Below are 17,515 nucleotides of genomic sequence, written 5' to 3'. Positions count from 1 at the left end.
ATGTTAATCGAATAGTAAATTGAAAATTAAGTGGTGTGTGTGTGTGTGTGTGTGTGTGTGTGTGTGTGTGTGTGTGTGTGTGTGTGTGTGTGTGTGTGTGTGTGTGTGTGTGTGTGTGTGTGTGTGTGTGTGTGTGTGTGTGTGTGTGTGTGTGTGTGTGTGTGTGTGTGTGTGTGTGTGTGTGTGTGTGTGAGAGAGAGATGGAGAGAGAGAGAGAGAGAGAGTGGGAGAGGGTGTGTGTGGGTGTCTGTGTGCATACATTTAAAATCCACTGTGCTTTAATGAGACACAAAGTACAGACAGCAGGATGAGCGTGGGCTGGAAACCATGGCAACGGCCTTGGGCTCCGAGACATGTAGAGACCATGGACTGTATATGAAAGGAAAGAGACAGAGAGAGATAGAGAGAGAGAGAGAGAGCACCAGGATGTCATTAAGAACAGTTATTGCGATCAAGAATAGAGTGAGGGATTGATCAGCTTAATTGATGATGACACGCACACACAAACACATGTACACACACATGCACACACATATGATACATGTGAACAAACCCTGAAGACTTTATGTAAATCCCTGCTCTTGTGTCAGCATCGCCCACACAGCTACACACTGTGTTGATCAGTAAACATCTGTGTGTACTTTTTATGTACGTTTGTTGGGCTTCATGTTCAAAATCCATACGGCTCATACACACACACCCTGTGGGCTGCAGTCTTTGGAATCAGGGGCAGAGAGTGCAAAGCTTAGATGTATAGATTTCATAGGGGTTGCCTGTATTGCACGTTTGGTATTTTTGTTTGTCAGGGGATTGTTGCACGTTTTTAAGTGCAGATTTAACTGGCGGAACTGGGAGCTATAAATTGGAGGAATCCCATGTAATATCAATATCACTGGGTGTGTTAAAGGCCAGTCACATCATCTACAGTCGCTCCTGATAAAGAAGTGTCGTCCTCGCAATGATTTTGGAACATTTTGTGAAAAGAAGGTCCATTCTATTTAATATACAGAAACACAGCTCAGCACTTTGCCCATTGATGAAGGATCAAATCCAATAAGATTAGAGGCTAATTCATTAAATCCAGTTGTTGATAGTCGAACTGTGTAATTGTACAACTTGTCGAGCCATTTAAACAAAAAAGGAAAAAAGTGAAATCAAGGTTAAAGACGTGGGAGAGTTGGGGGAGTGGGAATAACATTAATTTGATCATATTATAATTGACGTAAAAAATGTGCTTTAACCTGCAATTTCAAAGCAATATGAGTCCAGATATTGCTACAGCTGAATATTCCACAAAAATGGGAGGTGAAAATGATTTCCTCTTCCTGCATTGCTATCCATCACTGGAAGAATTGCATTTCTGTGCGTTGAACAGTAGGAGGCAGAATCCATATTTGAGCAAACCGTAGAAACGAGGTATTAGTGTGAAAATGTTGTGGTACAATTCTGAAAGAATACCTGTTTTACAGCTTTGTGTATAGTCTTGACAAATCGTGTTCAGGCTTGACAACTTGCAGTTTGCTGTTTGGAAGACAATAACATTCAACCATTGCTGTTCTTCACCGCCTACTGTGACTCAAGGCAAATCAACAAGAACCTAGCCGGTGCAGCTGAAGACAAACCTAACAGGAAAATATCTCCTTGGCAAAAATGCTCGTAAAATGGAAGACATCTTAGATTGTGTCTTTTGCAGGTTGGTTGCAGGTGAAAACTATCCTGTGTCGGTGATCCTCGCTTGCATGTATCTGCTTCATTGAATTATAAGTTATGAGGATTTAACAAAAAAATAAATATGCTTCGAAACATCAAACCCAGTCATTGGTAAGAAACATCCAAAAAACTTGGTATGAATCGATCTCCAGGATTCAGATGAGAATGTGTGGGTGTCGTGCAAACTGGGAAACTATTAAAATCATGTTTATTGTGCTATTTGTGCAAAGCAGAGAACATAGCAAATATAATTGCGATTGTGATGCAGAGCTTACTAAACATATTATTTCCTCAAGGGGCAATTATAGAGTGTTGATAAAACACTGCACCCCCCCAGCCATATATGTCTTTATGTATTTTATTTCAGGGATGTTTAATCACAGACAGTTTAACACTGGGATTTTACAATTTTTGCTGAGAACGTAAACATGTTGAAGGTCATAGAGTTAATAATAATAATCAGAATTAGAGTATATATTTTTTTATAGAGTGCTTTTCAAGGTGCTCAAAGACGCTTTACAAATTTCTAAAATTAACATAAAAAGCTAAACACACAGCACATTAAAAGCATTTGTGATTCAAAACGTTGTGAGACAGGTGAAGTCTCGGTGGGGGGGTTGGGGCAGCGATAGAGAAGGCTCTGTCGCACCAGGTCTGATGCTTGGTCCTGGATTGGACAGGATGTTAGCATCAGAGGAGCCTGCTCGAGTGAGTGAGAGACAGAAAGAGACAGAAAGCGAGAATTTAAACAGTGACAAAAACAAGTACACCTCATAGACATAGACTGACACAACCACAATGCTGATTTTGGTGCCTGAGCTCTGTATTAAAAAACTCGCCCTGGCCACAGGCTCATGTTAAATTTCAACCTGCCAGTTTGACTTGGCAAAGAATACAAATGTTCAGTTCCGGCACCTTATGGGCACCGGTGCCATTTTAAAAGAACTGAATGAGCCCTGATATCGGAATAAACCCTAACGATGCCCAACCCTAGTATAGATTCAGAATATGTGTTGCATCAGTCAAATAATAAATGAGAAGAGCATTAAAGGAAAAGCAACCGATATAATGACAGATGGATGCAGTGAAATGTGACAGTCGGAGCATTGGGAGAAGGAAGAGGAGAGGAAAACAAAATGAAAGGACTCAAGGGAAAGCTGAAGGTGTTAATGACAGAGGGCGAAAAACATCGAGGGAGAGAGACAGAGATCCAGAAAATCCATTGACAGGATGAGAGCGACCAGATTAACGATCAGGGATTGTTTACTTCAATCTGTTTTCTCTGCCTCTGCCTGTCAATCACTTCTCTCACTTTGTTTCTTTCTCACTCCTCCACCCACCGTGTCTTCTAAAGTCAATACAGCATCGTGTAAACCGAGCTCTAGATGGAAATACTCCCAGAAATACACCAAATCGTATTCATTCGTCCGTCGAGGGGGGGGGGGGGGGGCTGCCGATCGATCCGTGCGGTGTGATACTCGCACTTTGTTGCTCTGCATGGAACAACAACCGCTGTGTGACACCAGAGAACAACATGTGCTGAGACTCCCCGGACCAAAACTAATGTACCAAAGTCAACACTGTTATTGAAATAATGATCCAAGCATCTGCCACCACCTTGATATATTGCTAAAGTGCACTAGTTAAATAAGTCGGTGGTCACAATGTGATTGGGACATGCATTACAGTTGTTTATATGTTTATATGAAATGATCTTATCTGTGAGCGTAAATAAGCGACATCGAAGTTTTTTATATTTACAAAAAAAAAAAGATAAAAGGAAGTTTTCTTTTCTTTGAGCTTTCTTTGTATCCTGACATTTCTTATCCAGCTTCGTGCTGGCAGCCAATCACAGATTTAAGCTTGGGAAACACCATTGCTGGCTTTCATGCTAACGTTCCATGGTAGCTGTCCAGTTAAAGCACTCTACAAACTCATCTTCTACGTATTAGTATGTAACTGGACATGCTCACACCTGTTGGGGGACAACAACAGAAATGCTGCCTGTTCACTTTGAACATGGTGACGTCATGAGTTGCACAACTGCACTGTGGTTGTTTTGCTCTATTTGCATTGTGTGTGGCAGAAGTTCGGAAAAAGCTCAACGATTTAAGCTGCAGCCGACCAGAAATGGTTTCTGTCATTGTAGGTAGTTCTTATCACAAGTGCATTTTTTTCAGTAGATGTGGTTTAATTTGTTATTTGATGCTATAAAAACAGCCTTATGATTGACAGCTGAGACGGACTCGTGATTGGTCAAACTCGTGTATCGATGGGACCTTTCTAAACCTCGGCTTCATTCCCAAATCTCGACTAATGCACTTACTCTGGCTCCATATGCACAACATGGCTGATATGTAGTCAGGATGTTTTAGCTGCATTCTGGATAGTGGGAAGAAGTGGAGTCACCCTTTCCGTCCCCCCCCCCCCCCCCCCAACTGATTCCAAACAACACATTTATTTGTATGTTTACAGCCCTGGTCTGACATAGAAAGGATAGCCGTGATTTATGTTTACAGCTCAGAAGTAGAGGGGGACGAGAAAAACGTCAAAGTCAGAGAAAAAGAGGGACAGCTACAGACACCCAAATGGTGACAGACGGAGAAGGCAGTTTACATATGCACACCAGCACTCCAAACGGACCAAGGCGAGGAGGACTGCTGTAGGAGAAAATGAGTTTTGTTCTCTGGAGGCTGAGAGAGAAGGGGGGAGAGTGTGAGAGAGCGAGAAAAGGAGAGAAAGAAGAAAGTAAGAAATGAACATTTCCATCGAAAGAAACCGAGGATCATTGTTTTGCCTGAGGCCACATTGGCAGTAGTTGTGAAAGGAGGAGAGATTTGTCTTTCACATCCTCTTCTCTCTCTTTCCCTCCCTCTTTATCTTTCTTGTCTCTCGAACAAACACACACACACACACACACACACTGTGCCATCTGTACCTCCTTGAGGAGCAATAAACTCAAATCTCCTCCAAAAAATGCAAACGACAGTGATTATGTCTCCACAGTTTATGTGCGTGTATTGTGAGGAGGTTATATTCGTCTTGCTGGTGTCTGACGGGGCACGGCGGCTGAGCTGCAGCCAAAATACTCCATTTGACCTAGATCCTCTCAGCGCCCGACTGGCGTATGTTGGTGTGTGTCTGTGCGTAGTGTGTGTGCGTTTTGTCAGAGATATGAAGAATTTTGGAGAGTGCCCATAATACTAAAGTGCTCCCTCCCACACGTCTTCTGACTCCCTGCCTATCCTTCTGCTTTCGCCGTCTTTCACTGGGCTTCTCCCTGATTTGCTCCTTCTGCTCTCCCTCTCAGATTTCTTTTGCCAAACGACTGCACCATATTGGTGCCCTGTGCTTCACCTCTCAACCCAAATGTTTATATCACCCAATAACCAGCATGCACACTTACGTAGACATGCACACACGTACACACGAAGCAGCTGTATTAAGACTTTTTCAGATATGAACTCTGGAAATTTGGCTGTGGAAATTTCCTGGAATTTGCCTTTCACATATGAAGAAGGCAGCGAGTGTTTGTCAAAGTCAGACAGGTGGAGCCTACAGCATGCAGGCAAGACATCATGTATGAGTTCTGCAGAGGGTTTTTGTTTATGGCACATCTGCATTAGCGCCAACCTTTAGAATATCATTCTTTCCAAGTTGACATGTTCGTTTGCTACTTCTACGTGCACGGCACCTCCATTTTCATCTTGACGTGTTTATAATCATCCTGTGTTGCATCTATAATGTGTTAGAATCGTCATCAACACGCCCACTGCCACGCTTGACATTTTCCTGCTGCCTTCTCTCATGGCCTCGCTCAGACATTTTGTGGACATTTTACCAGAGGGGCTGGCAGGAAAAGGACATTTGCGTTCTCACACACAGCCCCCACCCAGGAAATGTTCAGAGAAACGTCACTTCAACAAGTGTAGACAGCCTAACAAACACATGAATGCTTGATTGGACTGGTTAGAAAAGTTCTCAACTACGTCTGCCACACTCCAACGTTCTAGTATTTCTTCTCCCACCCCTTTTCTTTCCTCTTTGCTGGCGTCTGCCCTCCGACCGCACCATAGTCATGGGACCTACTTTCTTGACATTCTGCAGGACAAGATATCTGCAGGAAAAAGATGTGTCCTTAACACATCCTGAGCGAGACTGTCCTCAAGTTAACACCATGTTCTTTTAAGAATGTCAATTTACAATGGTTGTACCCAAAGAAAAGTTGCCCTCGCACTTCTACCTCAGTCTTCTCCCATATTGTTGATGTCTGAAAATGATAAAATGTCCAATCAAATTCTCTCTCAAAAGCCAGTGCAGCAAAATCAGCAGAAGTCTGTCGGAATAAAGAACTAACGCCACCACGTAGAAAAAGGAATGATGAAAATTGTCTCTGGATTGTATGACCCTTTTTCAAGCCTAACATATACATTGAAATCTTGACTTAATTGTGCTGCTTGTCTTTCTGTGACAGTGATGGATGGGCGGACAGGTACGACGTGACGGACGGTTTTGTTAGGGAGGCGGCCGGCGGTATTACCATCAAGCTCCAGTCGGCCGACGTGAAGTGGTTTGACGAGTACTACCTTAAACTTCGGCCTGAGAACAACATCCGGAACCCCTGGTTTCCAGAGTTCTGGCAGCATCGCTTTCACTGTCGGATTAAAGGCCACCCGCAGGAGAGCAGCAAGTACAACCGCACCTGCAGCAGTGAGTACAGACCGGAAATAAGAAATGAAAGTAAACGGGCAGCCGGAGGAATTCTCTGTAGTGACAGGACTTTAATATCATTTTCCGTATGACGAGGGATTGTTAGCGATACAAGTTACGTTTATTATTGTTTGTTGTAAAATCCCTTGAGACATATTTGGGAAAAGACATGAAATTCATTAGCAGTGAACGCTGAGTTACAGGCGGCTGTATTTTTGTGTTGACAATAATCACATGGAGATGAAGTAAAGTGTTTATATTAAGGCAAATAAAATACACTCACATAATATGCACACAAAAAAAACTGTCTCAACACAAACACATTCAGTAAACAACCACACAAACACAACTCTCCTGTTCATCTGTTCGTTTCCCTCGGGGCTGCGAGTGCACTCTCCCTTCAATGTATTCGTCTCTCCCCCGTCCCTCTCGGCTTCGGCTCCTCCATTAATCAAACCGGTGCGTGAGAGCTGCATCAAAGGGAATCATGTCTCCCTTATTCTAATGGAAAAAGGATGTGAAACAAATGAACGGGACAGAAAGGAAGGAGATGTGGAGGTGGGAAGTGGCCGATGAGAAAAGGGAAGAGAGCAGTCTTTGATGTCAGGAAGAAAAGAAAAACACTTTGCTTCATAATATTAGAAAGAAAACGTGAAATTAGGAGTTGCACTGAAATACCTGCATTTTTCATTTGTACTCTGTCCCTGCCCTCCCACCTCCGCAGAGCGAGAGTCGCTTCGGCAGCAGTACGCACAGGACACCAAGATGGGGTTCGTCATCAACGCCATCTACTCAATGGCATATGGCCTGCATAATATGCAGCGGGCTCTCTGCCCAGGTTATCAGGTAGGTACTGGGATGAATGAATTGAGGGACACTGTGACTCAAAGAGACGAAGGGGGTGGAGAGTGGGAACGATGGAAAAAAAAGAAGGTGCCAAACAGGTTTTTGCACCCATGTATGACTTGTTTCCACAGGCTCCATATTTACCTGTGCCAAGGAGGTTGTGTTTTCATCGCTGTGTGTCTGCCTGCTTGTTAGATGGATTACATAAGAACTAATGAAACTTGGTGTCAGGGTGACGTATGGGTCAGGGGAAAACTCGTTTGATTTTGGAGCAGATTTAATAAAGGCGGCAGATCAGTGAAAATACTAAGTTTCTTTAACATTGGGAGATTTTTTCAATGTTATTGTGAATTTCGCAATAAATTATACAGAGATCTTTATGAGGGACTCGTATCTAGATACCCACTATATCGAGTGTGTGACATTTGTGGCCACTTGATAAGAGTATTGTAGATTTCACTCTAGTTGCCAATCTCATATACAATTTCCTGATGGGAACCCAAAGGATAACATGTACAGACTTAAACAGTACATAATAATTATATATAAAATGGGAAACTCATGTGGAATAGTAGAAAATGTAAGAAATTTCAATCATTAATCTGTATTTTTTTCTATATGTTACTTCCATCGAGTCTTAGAATTAACTGAGAGTTCCATAGTGTTGCGATAATCAACCTACTTTGAATATACAGTTACTGGTTAACTGGCGGAGCTTTTACAACAACTTTATAGCTGTTGCATTCTTTTTTTTTTTTTTTTTTTTTTTTTTTTTATTGAGCACTCATGTCAAAGGAGTTGTACATGATACAACATTCACAAAAGAGCTTTAGACCAATTGTCACATCATTTTGTATAAATTATCCCCCCACCCTTCCCCGAACATACAAGACATCCATCCATCAAAAAAAAAAAAAAAACACATACATTAACATAGGCTCACCATTTCTTTTCAAGTTGTGTACTACACACTATAGCTCACAAGAATAAATATCACAACTGTAGATGCTAGAGGGCTGCTAAGTGATACTAAGCAGGCATACTCTTAAGTTTACCACAATATGTCAGCACTGGATCCCAGACTGAAAAGAATTTGTCCCTGGACCCCCTGAGAGTGTATTTTATTTTCTCTAACTGTATGAACTGCATTAGGTCATTAAACCACAGAGACACACAAGGTGGATTTTTAGATTTCCTATGTAATAATATTCTTCTACGTGCCAGCAGTGTTGTAAAAGCGTTGCATTCAGTTTTATCATGAAAGACCACTGACCACCATTAAAGGTTACTTGTGTGCATGCACAGATTCTAACCTGAACATTTGGATCAGGACATATGTGTTTTACATGACAGGTATGTCCATGTATTTTAAGGGCCTATGTGATGCCATGCGACCTATAGATGGTGCCACACTGCTGGACTTCCTGATGAAAACTAACTTCACCGGAGTGTCGGGGGAGGGAATCCTATTCGATGCGAATGGAGACTCGCCCGGCAGGTGGGTGCTGGAACTGGACAGAAATTACATCCTCTCCTTTTTAGTGCGTTTATTTGTTGCATGTTTTCATACAGGCTCTTTCTCTGTACAGGTATGAGATAATGAACTTTAAAAAGATGGGGAAGGACTACTACGACTACATTAATGTTGGCAGCTGGGACAACCGCGGCTTGAAGATAGACCATGATGAAATCTGGCCCAACAAAGAGGCCATCATCAAGTCAGTCTGCAGTGAACCCTGTGATAAAGCACAGATTAAGGTAAATACAACTTATACAGATATCATTTATTTTTACCTGCTGTTTAAAGTGTCTAGTATTCTGTAGACAGCAGTGGTAATAAGTGTACATGGTGAGTTTCTTATTGGCCAGTCGAATTATTATCAACATTGGTTCATAAGGAATTTTTTCGTTCTACCATTGTAGCTGCTTATAAAGAAAAGCTCCATTTGGACACAGTGGCTGGAAGAAAAGAGCTGACACTGATAAATAATCGAGCTCACTGGTACTGGAAGTTACAGGCAAACATTCACGATGCACACTCTGCCCCTGCTAGGTGATCCGTAAAGGGGAGGTGAGCTGCTGCTGGACGTGCACTCCCTGCAAAGAAAACGAGTTTGTGTTCGACGAGTACACCTGTCGAGCCTGTGAGCTGGGCTCGTGGCCCACCTTTGACCTCACAGGTCAGTGTCTGCATGTCTGTGTGTGTCTGTGGGTTTATTTTTAACCTGAAGTCTCAGTCAATTCAACACAACAAGAACAGAAGCACGACAGTGAGCTCATGGAACAAACTAACTATGATCCTGCATAAAATCTTCTAATTACAAGGATGTAGCGGTGTCTTGCTATTTAAGCGTCCTGAAATATGAATTATGGCAAAGTCATTTTTTAAGCTTAGGTTTCATTTAAGATGAGAGTAAGTCCTCAGGAAATCAATGCACGCCAATGTAATGTCATCTGAAGTCATGGAGATGTGCTTGTGTGTGTGTGAGGACCTTTTCCAGCATGAACACTGACCTAGTCAGGACCAGTAGACCTCATGTGGATCAAAGCTTGGTCCTAATAAGGCACAACTTAATTTCTGAGCTAGTGGTAAATCCTGCACCATTTACATTAGAGAAACAGAGAGAAGAACCAACTGTGTCTCCTCTCCTCTCCTCTCCTCTCCTCTCCTCTCCTCTCCTCTCCTCTCCTCTCCTCTCCTCTCCTCTCCTCTCCTCTCCTCTCCTCTCCTCATCCTCTCCTCATCCTCCTTCTCATGATTAGCGTTCAATGCAAATGCATCTCAGTTGCAATGAAAACGTATTAACCCTCCACTGTGTCCGAAGCGGCTGGTTTCTGTGTGCTTTTCAGCTGCTCATTACAATGCTTTGCTAGCTCCTCAGCATGCTCGATGATTAAAACATGAACCGAGCCCTGTTGAAATTCAGATTGAGCATCTCTGCCAGAGACAGAAGCGTCCTGTGCCTAAAACACGGAGTGAACCAGTGAGAAAATGACAGATGAAGTGGACACTGAAAAACGAGGGGAGGAAGAAGATAGAAAGAGTGTCGGGGGTTACTAGCTTTTTTGTGTGTGTGTTTGTTCACATCTTTGCGAGTATGTGACTCATTTCATCAATAAATGCTGCGTGTCGCCCAGCGGGGGGGTTATATGGAAACAGTAATAATGAGGTGTAAACAAACTGCTTTCCCTGCTCCTCTGCTAGAGATTTTGATCCATCCTCAGGTCATAAAGAAAGGAGGGAAAGTGGGGGAGCGATAAAGGGGCAGAGGGAATAGCGCCAGGTCTCAGCTGGCAGGGACCAGAGGTAAAGTGGGTGTGAAGAAGGATAGAGAGCAATAGGAGAGTTTAGGGTGACGGCTTTAGAGCAAAACAACAAGAAAAAAAGAGTGTGAGAGAGAATTGACTTTTAAACATGAAGAGATGGTGAGAGTGAGTGTGATAGAGAGGGGGAGAGGAGGAGAGATGGAGATGAATAGAGGCTGTGGCAGAGGCAGTGACCAGGGAGAGGAGCAGGAAAACGTAAAAAGGGAGGATTAGCTCTGGGATTTGAGCCTCTCCACTGATGAGTAAAGTTCCACAAGTCTGAGCCTGAGAGTGTTTAAAGGAGTTTGCCTCAAAACTTTATATTGACTCAAACCCCCCAGACCCCCCCCCCCCCCCCGACACACCAGTATGGCCTGGGGTCGTACACGACATGGTTTCCTGCAACTTCTGTGAACTAATTAGGATTTAATATGCAGAGGTAGAGGATGCTTACAACACCCATGAGAAAAACACTGATCTGGGATTTTCGGCCCAAACACTTCGATTTATGTGGGCAGGATTCATTTCTCTGCAGGTTCTCACTTTTCTGCAGGTGGATGGTCCTCACCAGTAGACAGGGGACACCTGGCGAGACGGGAAAGCTGCAGCCTTCTATGTCTGATTATTCTGCTTTGAGTTACAAAAACTCACACTGTTTTTAATCAAGATTTATATTAAGCTATTCAGCTTTAACTCAAACTACATTAGGAGCTTTTCTGTGACATGAGCTGCAACCTCAACCAAAAGTTTCATCCCGACTCAGTTTATGTTCCTGATTGTTACCATCCCCATGGTTCTTCTTCAGCAATTAGATTGTTGTTGATGCCCCTGGACCAAACCGATCTCTGATTTAATACAGTTAACGACTGTGTTAAAAAGACGTCATTCAATTACTTAGGTCTTTTTAATGACTGTTCTGTCTTATCCTCCCTCTGCGATTTCCAGTACGATACAACCAGGTGTGTGTGTGCGTTTATTTGTTTCTGAGAGACAGAGAAAAGAGCAAGATAGATAGAAAGGAAAGAGAAAGGAAGATGTGGAGCGACGTGAGGTTTTAGTCTACGTGGGCCCCGGCGGTTCTGGTACGTCCAGACCATGCAGCTGGATAATTTCAGCCAGTGTTAAGACCGATCATAATTAAAACTGTCCCTTTAATTAATGGCTCTTTATCTCCAGGCCTACGAGGAAGACAGAGATGGAGGGAGTAAGGTGCAGGGTGGGAATTAGGGAGAAAGGTGGGAGGAGTGAGGATGAGGAGAGATGTGGGGAAAGATGGGAACCGAGTGATGGATGAATACTCCAGAAAAGAGAAATGAGCGACAGGAAAGGGATCAAGGTTGAATGACATGAGCAGAGAGGATGATGGGGAGGCACAGATGGAGGGAGAGGAGAAGAGCGGGTAGACAGAAGGGATATATGTAATACAGGGAGAAAAGCAAGTTTCAAAAGAGCAGATAGCAGGTGAGCAGCATCGAGCAGCGGTGGATAATGAAGGAGCCCTGTGGAGTAATCCGTATAATATTTTATTAGTGTCTGGATATGTTTAATTAATGGATTTCATACATATCGACGGAAAATAAAACAAATTACACACACTCATTCCATTTTACCCATGTTTTCTAATCGTGTTTAACTCCTTTGCTTACCGACAGCATCACACGGTCAGGATCAGGTGACGTCTTTAGGTTCGGTCACAAATACCCAAATGTAACAGTGGCGGTACCTTCACCCCCCGATCACTTCCAATCAGGGAGGTTGAGGAGGTGGATAAAACATTTAGGGCGAAACACATGCGCTGCGTGGCTTCGTCATTTGCGTGTGTGTGACAGAGGCTTCAGGCTTCAGGCAGTTAACTGTTCTTTTCCTCTACCCCTGACCTGTACAGTTTGCTGCACACTGATGTCTCACCTGAGCAGTTGTGGGTGAAAGCTTGATGCTAACAGAAACCAATGGAAAATGATATCGATACAGTGTTGAATGTTGACTGGGGAATGGAAGTCTTACCTCAAGTTTTCACTGTATTGTTCAGTTGCTGACCTCCCCACCCATCTCAGCAAACGATGGTGGTAGTTACAGGTTTGGAGCCATATATGTTTGTTGGCTGACAAAAAGCCTAACCCCATACAGGAACCACTTTGAAATCCACTAGATCTAGATTTTTATTTGGATCTGCACCAAACACTTGGAATTGGCCCCTTAAAGATTCCTGATCAAGATCCATCCATTATTCCTCTGGAAATTGGTGAAAATGTCAAAAATCCATGTCCAAAACTGAATGGGTTCATTCTTCGTCCATGTCCCATGTGCCCTTGACAAACAAAATGAAGCAGAGAGGAGATAAAACATAACCTCCCGGGCTGAGGTAGAAGCTCTTGGTTATTTTTTTGTTTCATGAAATCCATCCCTTTTTCTCCAGGCTGTGACCCGATCCCAGTTGAGTACCTGCGGTGGGGAGACCCTGAGCCAATAGCTGCTTTGGTCTTCGCCTGCCTCGGTCTAATGTTCACATTCTTTGTCACTGCCGTCTTCATCAGGTAATGAATCTCTAATCTCAGTCACATAAGCACTGAGGATAGATAATAATGCATTGGACAGAAATACACATTTAAATACCGACTTTGCACATTTCTACCATTTAGTCTGTGTTTCCTTTGTGCGTTTAAATCCTTCTCTGTACACTATACATTATGTCTTCATTTTCCATATTTGTGCACATAAGTGAATGAACATTTCTGTATTTAGATTTCGGGACACCCCGGTGGTGAAATCTTCCAGTCGGGAGCTGTGTTACATAATACTGGCAGGGATCTGCATGGGTTACCTGTGCACCTTCTGCCTCATAGCGAAACCCCACATTATCCACTGCTACCTCCAACGACTGGGAATCGGCCTGTCACCTGCCATGAGCTACTCTGCACTCGTCACAAAGGTGAGGACAAAAATTAAGAATTTTGCAAAGTGATTGTGAGGCAAAGGCTGCGGCAGCTGTCAGAGGTTCAGGGGTAAAGGACGCGTCTTAGGGGGGGAACAGGGCCGTGCGACTGAATGAGAAAGATGGCGAGAGTGAAGTGATACTTCAGAATATAATCCCTTTTTATAAATTAGAGTGAGAGGGTATGGGAAACATAACATCAGAAGTCAGGGTATAGGTCAGTCCTACACTGGGATTTTGGCAATGAGCATTTGTAACAATGTTACATTAACTTGTTACATTAGCTTAAACAAAAGAAGTTACCCTCCATTTATATCACTACATTGTGACTCCTGTGTGCCTTTGTTCCTTCTTTCCCACAAATAATGGCCCAAGTAGGAGGTCCACTGTGTTCAGTATATAGTTAATGAAAATACCCTGACATTGTTTGTGATCTGACCAAAGACAAACCGCATCGCCCGGATCCTGGCCGGCAGCAAGAAAAAGATCTGCACCAAGAAACCTCGCTTCATGTCGGCCTGCGCGCAGCTCATCATTGCCTTCCTCCTCATCCTGCTGCAGCTGGGCATCATCGTGGCCCTCTTCCTCATGGAGCCACCTGAGGTATCCTGTGTGTGTGTGTGTGTGTGTGTGTGTGTGTGTGTGTGTGTGTGTGTGTGTGTGTGTGTGTGTGTGTGTGTGTGTGTGTGTGTGTGTGTGTGTGTGTGTGTGTGTGTGTGTGTGTGTGTGTGTGTGTGTGTGTGTGTGTGTGTGTGTGTGTGTGTGTGTGTGTGTGTGTGTGTTAGTGTGTGTGTGCGCAAAAAAAGAAAGTGTTCTTCTTCTGTATCATTTTTTTTAAGACTATTGGACATTTACAGTCAATTAATGAGAATGTTGTCAGGCGTTGTACTGTTTGCAGTTCTGCTGCAGTAATTTACTTTTACTTCTTTGCCAGTAGATGTAAAGTATTGGGCTGGTTGTTGTAACAAAAGCCTTCCTTGGTTCTCTAATTTGTGATGCCATGTTCCCTCCTGTTTCTCTCCAGGTGATTCATGACTACCCCAGCATCCACCAGGTCAACCTCATTTGCAACACCACCAACATAGGTGTGGTGACGCCGCTGGGATACAATGGCCTGCTCATCCTCAGCTGCACCTTCTATGCCTTCAAGGTACTATCGCAAGTGTTCCTAAGTAATTGTAATTGTAACTGTAATAACAACATTACAGTTTGGAATTACAATAGTGAATATGCTGAAAAAAATGGAAATCCTAAATCTTCACAGGATAAGACATACTCACAATGAGTGGGTGCTTTAAAGCTGAAGTTGGAACCATAGGTTTTTAAGTCTATGAACATGTCCACATGTGTCTCTTTTTACAATTTGTACAGTGCACACCATCACACGACAGAAAAGCAATGATGAAACCACTGGTAATGTATTGCTGCTCTACAACCTTTCAACAGCAGTAAATTCAATTTTTACTGCGACAAACAAATAAAAAAAAGCAAATGTTTAATTCTCGGTGGCCTGCAGCGTGTGAGAGCCGAGTGGTAAAAAGAGACAGCAGCTGAAATGGACTGTACTTCAAGCAAATACATTTTCTGTGATAACAAACATAGCGGCGGAACAAACCAATATAACTGGTGGTGGGGGGTTTGCGACCCCATGATTCACATAATGTATCAAACTGTGATGCAAAGGCAAATGGTTTGCAGCGAACACAGTTTTATCTTCAGCGGCTGTATTGAGATGATTGAATATTTATCTCACCCGTCTCTTTTCTTTCTCTCTCACTTTTCTCTCCTCAAGACCCGCAACGTCCCGGCTAATTTCAATGAGGCGAAGTACATTGCCTTCACCATGTACACCACCTGCATCATCTGGCTGGCCTTTGTACCCATCTACTTTGGGTCCAACTACAAAATTATCACCATGTGCTTCAGTGTCAGCCTCAGTGCCACTGTGGCTCTGTGCTGCATGTTTGTACCCAAGGTAAGGCTGGTTGCTCTTTATACATCTTCACATGATTCAGTCACATTAAACACTGAGTTCCTGCTTCAAGAAGCCACAGATACGTTTTGGGATGCTTGACAATAGACCTAGACTGATTTGTAGATTGGCCAGAAGTATTAGCCAGTATGAGCCTTTCACAGACTTATCAGTATCTGTGTTTATGCAGCTATCCACTGATATGGACATTTGTATTTTACACAATAAAACAATTAAATATGTTTATATATTTGGTTGTGATTATGTTTTCTTATTCATAGAGTTGATATAGTGTAGTGGAATTATGTGAGATATCATGCTTAAATTACATTTCTTCATCATAAGGTTTCGATAATGACATCGTAACGGGATAGTTCACCCCAAAATGAAAATTACTTATTATCTATAACTATAACTATCAAGTTTATTAATGCACTTTTTATCCAATATATCTTTTTTACTACCTACTATCAATATCATGATTCAGCCCCCCAAAAAAGGATTTTGGTCAGGCTCTACTTGTTAGATGTCCATTAGTTGTGAATTTTATTAACCTCAAACGTAAATGGTTGCAATCATTCTTCATCACTGCATGAGTTATATGAGCCTTCAAATAACCATGGCAGCGGCATCAATACTCAATGGCACATTAGCATTCAGCTCTCACTGCTGACACAGCCACTCGCTGCATGCTCTGGTACGTGGTAGTTGTCTAGGTTATGAGAGCAGGGAAGTATTCTCTAGGGTCGAACCTCATGGACCTGTCAGATAAAAGGCAGCATTGGGTTTCACATGTTCTGGAATCTTTTGTTAATGTTTAAGTCTGTATTTTGTCTGTTACTGAGGCCCTTTTTGGCGGTTAAGTCATGGTGTGTGTTGGAGGGTCCATGCTCGGGTACTTTCAAGATGCCGTAGTTTGGGGTCCCTTGGTGTGATTGTAGATCTCAGATGGTGGAATAGATTAAATACGACATAAAACAAAGCCGATGTCTTCTAACGTGAGCTGGCTAGACAGAGCCGGGCAGCACAGTCCTAAACGAGTCAGGGGCAGCCAATTTGACATGAAAAGGCCCGTCTACCCTTTGTTTGACTCTTGTGTGGTTGTTTTGCACTGTCACGAGATCGAGTGATAGTGAGTGTTCTCTCACTCTTATGTATTGGAATGTGTAAAATGTATAATGGCGTCTGTTGCCTCATGCATTGTTTCCCGTCCTCTGCATTGTTTATGTATGAACGGAGGCTGCACTGGTCACAGTTGAATTGTCTCTTCATGAGCCAAATAAACATCAGCCTCTCACGCTCAGCCATGCTTGTCTTGAACGCAGCATTAATTCACGTGAATACCGTCACCTTTGTTTAACTGCTACCGAAGATTTCTTAAAATAATAAGAAACACTTGTATTTCACTGTATTATTACTTTGTACACACAATACAGCACAACATATTCTGATGTGTGAAAACTTAAACATGACTATAATGCACTAAAATATGTCTTGCTTGTGACCATGGACAGTTGTAATGCACTGGCAGAACTCCCAGTAAACAACAAATGAGGGTTCAAGTTGAGTTTGTGAATAAATAATTAATAAACTGAAATTAAATCTAACTAATTTCCTGCATTGAAGTCGAAAACTTTTCAAAATATGATCCTGTGTTATGGTTTCTCCCACTTATGCGCTAATAGCTACATATCCTGCGGAGCTGCATGACAAAATCAATCAATAAAAACAATTTGCCGCCTCTTTGGAGAATTGTATGTTTATTAGAGCTCTATGTTTTGCCCTAAATTAACTGGTCCTGGTTGTGTTTAATTTCTCAAACAGGTGTACATCATTTTGGCCAAACCGGAGCGTAACGTGCGCAGTGCCTTCACCACAAGCACCGTGGTGCGCATGCACGTGGGTGATGGCAAATCTTCCTCGGCTGCCAGCCGTTCATCGAGTCTGGTTAACCTGTGGAAGCGCAGGGGCTCCACTGGAGAGACACTCAGGTACGTGTGTACGTGTGCGTGTACATGTACATGTAAGTGTGCGTGTGT

At 42.8% G+C, this 17,515-nt stretch overlaps 1 protein-coding gene across 1 annotated transcript in view; it reads left to right on the top strand.

Annotated features, from left to right (window-relative positions):
- grm5b (glutamate receptor, metabotropic 5b) overlaps positions 1-17,515 on the top strand; it is a 58,491-nt gene that overhangs the window by 29,478 nt on the left and 11,498 nt on the right. The window contains exons 7-17 of the mRNA XM_062386609.1: positions 6,185-6,420; positions 7,145-7,266; positions 8,640-8,764; positions 8,856-9,024; positions 9,320-9,446; positions 12,989-13,106; positions 13,315-13,501; positions 13,949-14,107; positions 14,529-14,654; positions 15,297-15,479; positions 17,301-17,467. Of these exons, the coding sequence (XP_062242593.1) occupies positions 6,185-6,420; positions 7,145-7,266; positions 8,640-8,764; positions 8,856-9,024; positions 9,320-9,446; positions 12,989-13,106; positions 13,315-13,501; positions 13,949-14,107; positions 14,529-14,654; positions 15,297-15,479; positions 17,301-17,467 (1,719 nt within the window). The remainder of the gene's footprint in view (positions 1-6,184; positions 6,421-7,144; positions 7,267-8,639; positions 8,765-8,855; positions 9,025-9,319; positions 9,447-12,988; positions 13,107-13,314; positions 13,502-13,948; positions 14,108-14,528; positions 14,655-15,296; positions 15,480-17,300; positions 17,468-17,515) is intronic.

The sequence above is a fragment of the Platichthys flesus genome, chromosome 4 (genome assembly GCF_949316205.1).
Source record: "Platichthys flesus chromosome 4, fPlaFle2.1, whole genome shotgun sequence".
NCBI classification, from domain to species: Eukaryota; Metazoa; Chordata; class Actinopteri; order Pleuronectiformes; family Pleuronectidae; genus Platichthys; species Platichthys flesus.
This window is presented reverse-complemented; position numbering and strand designations above follow the sequence as displayed.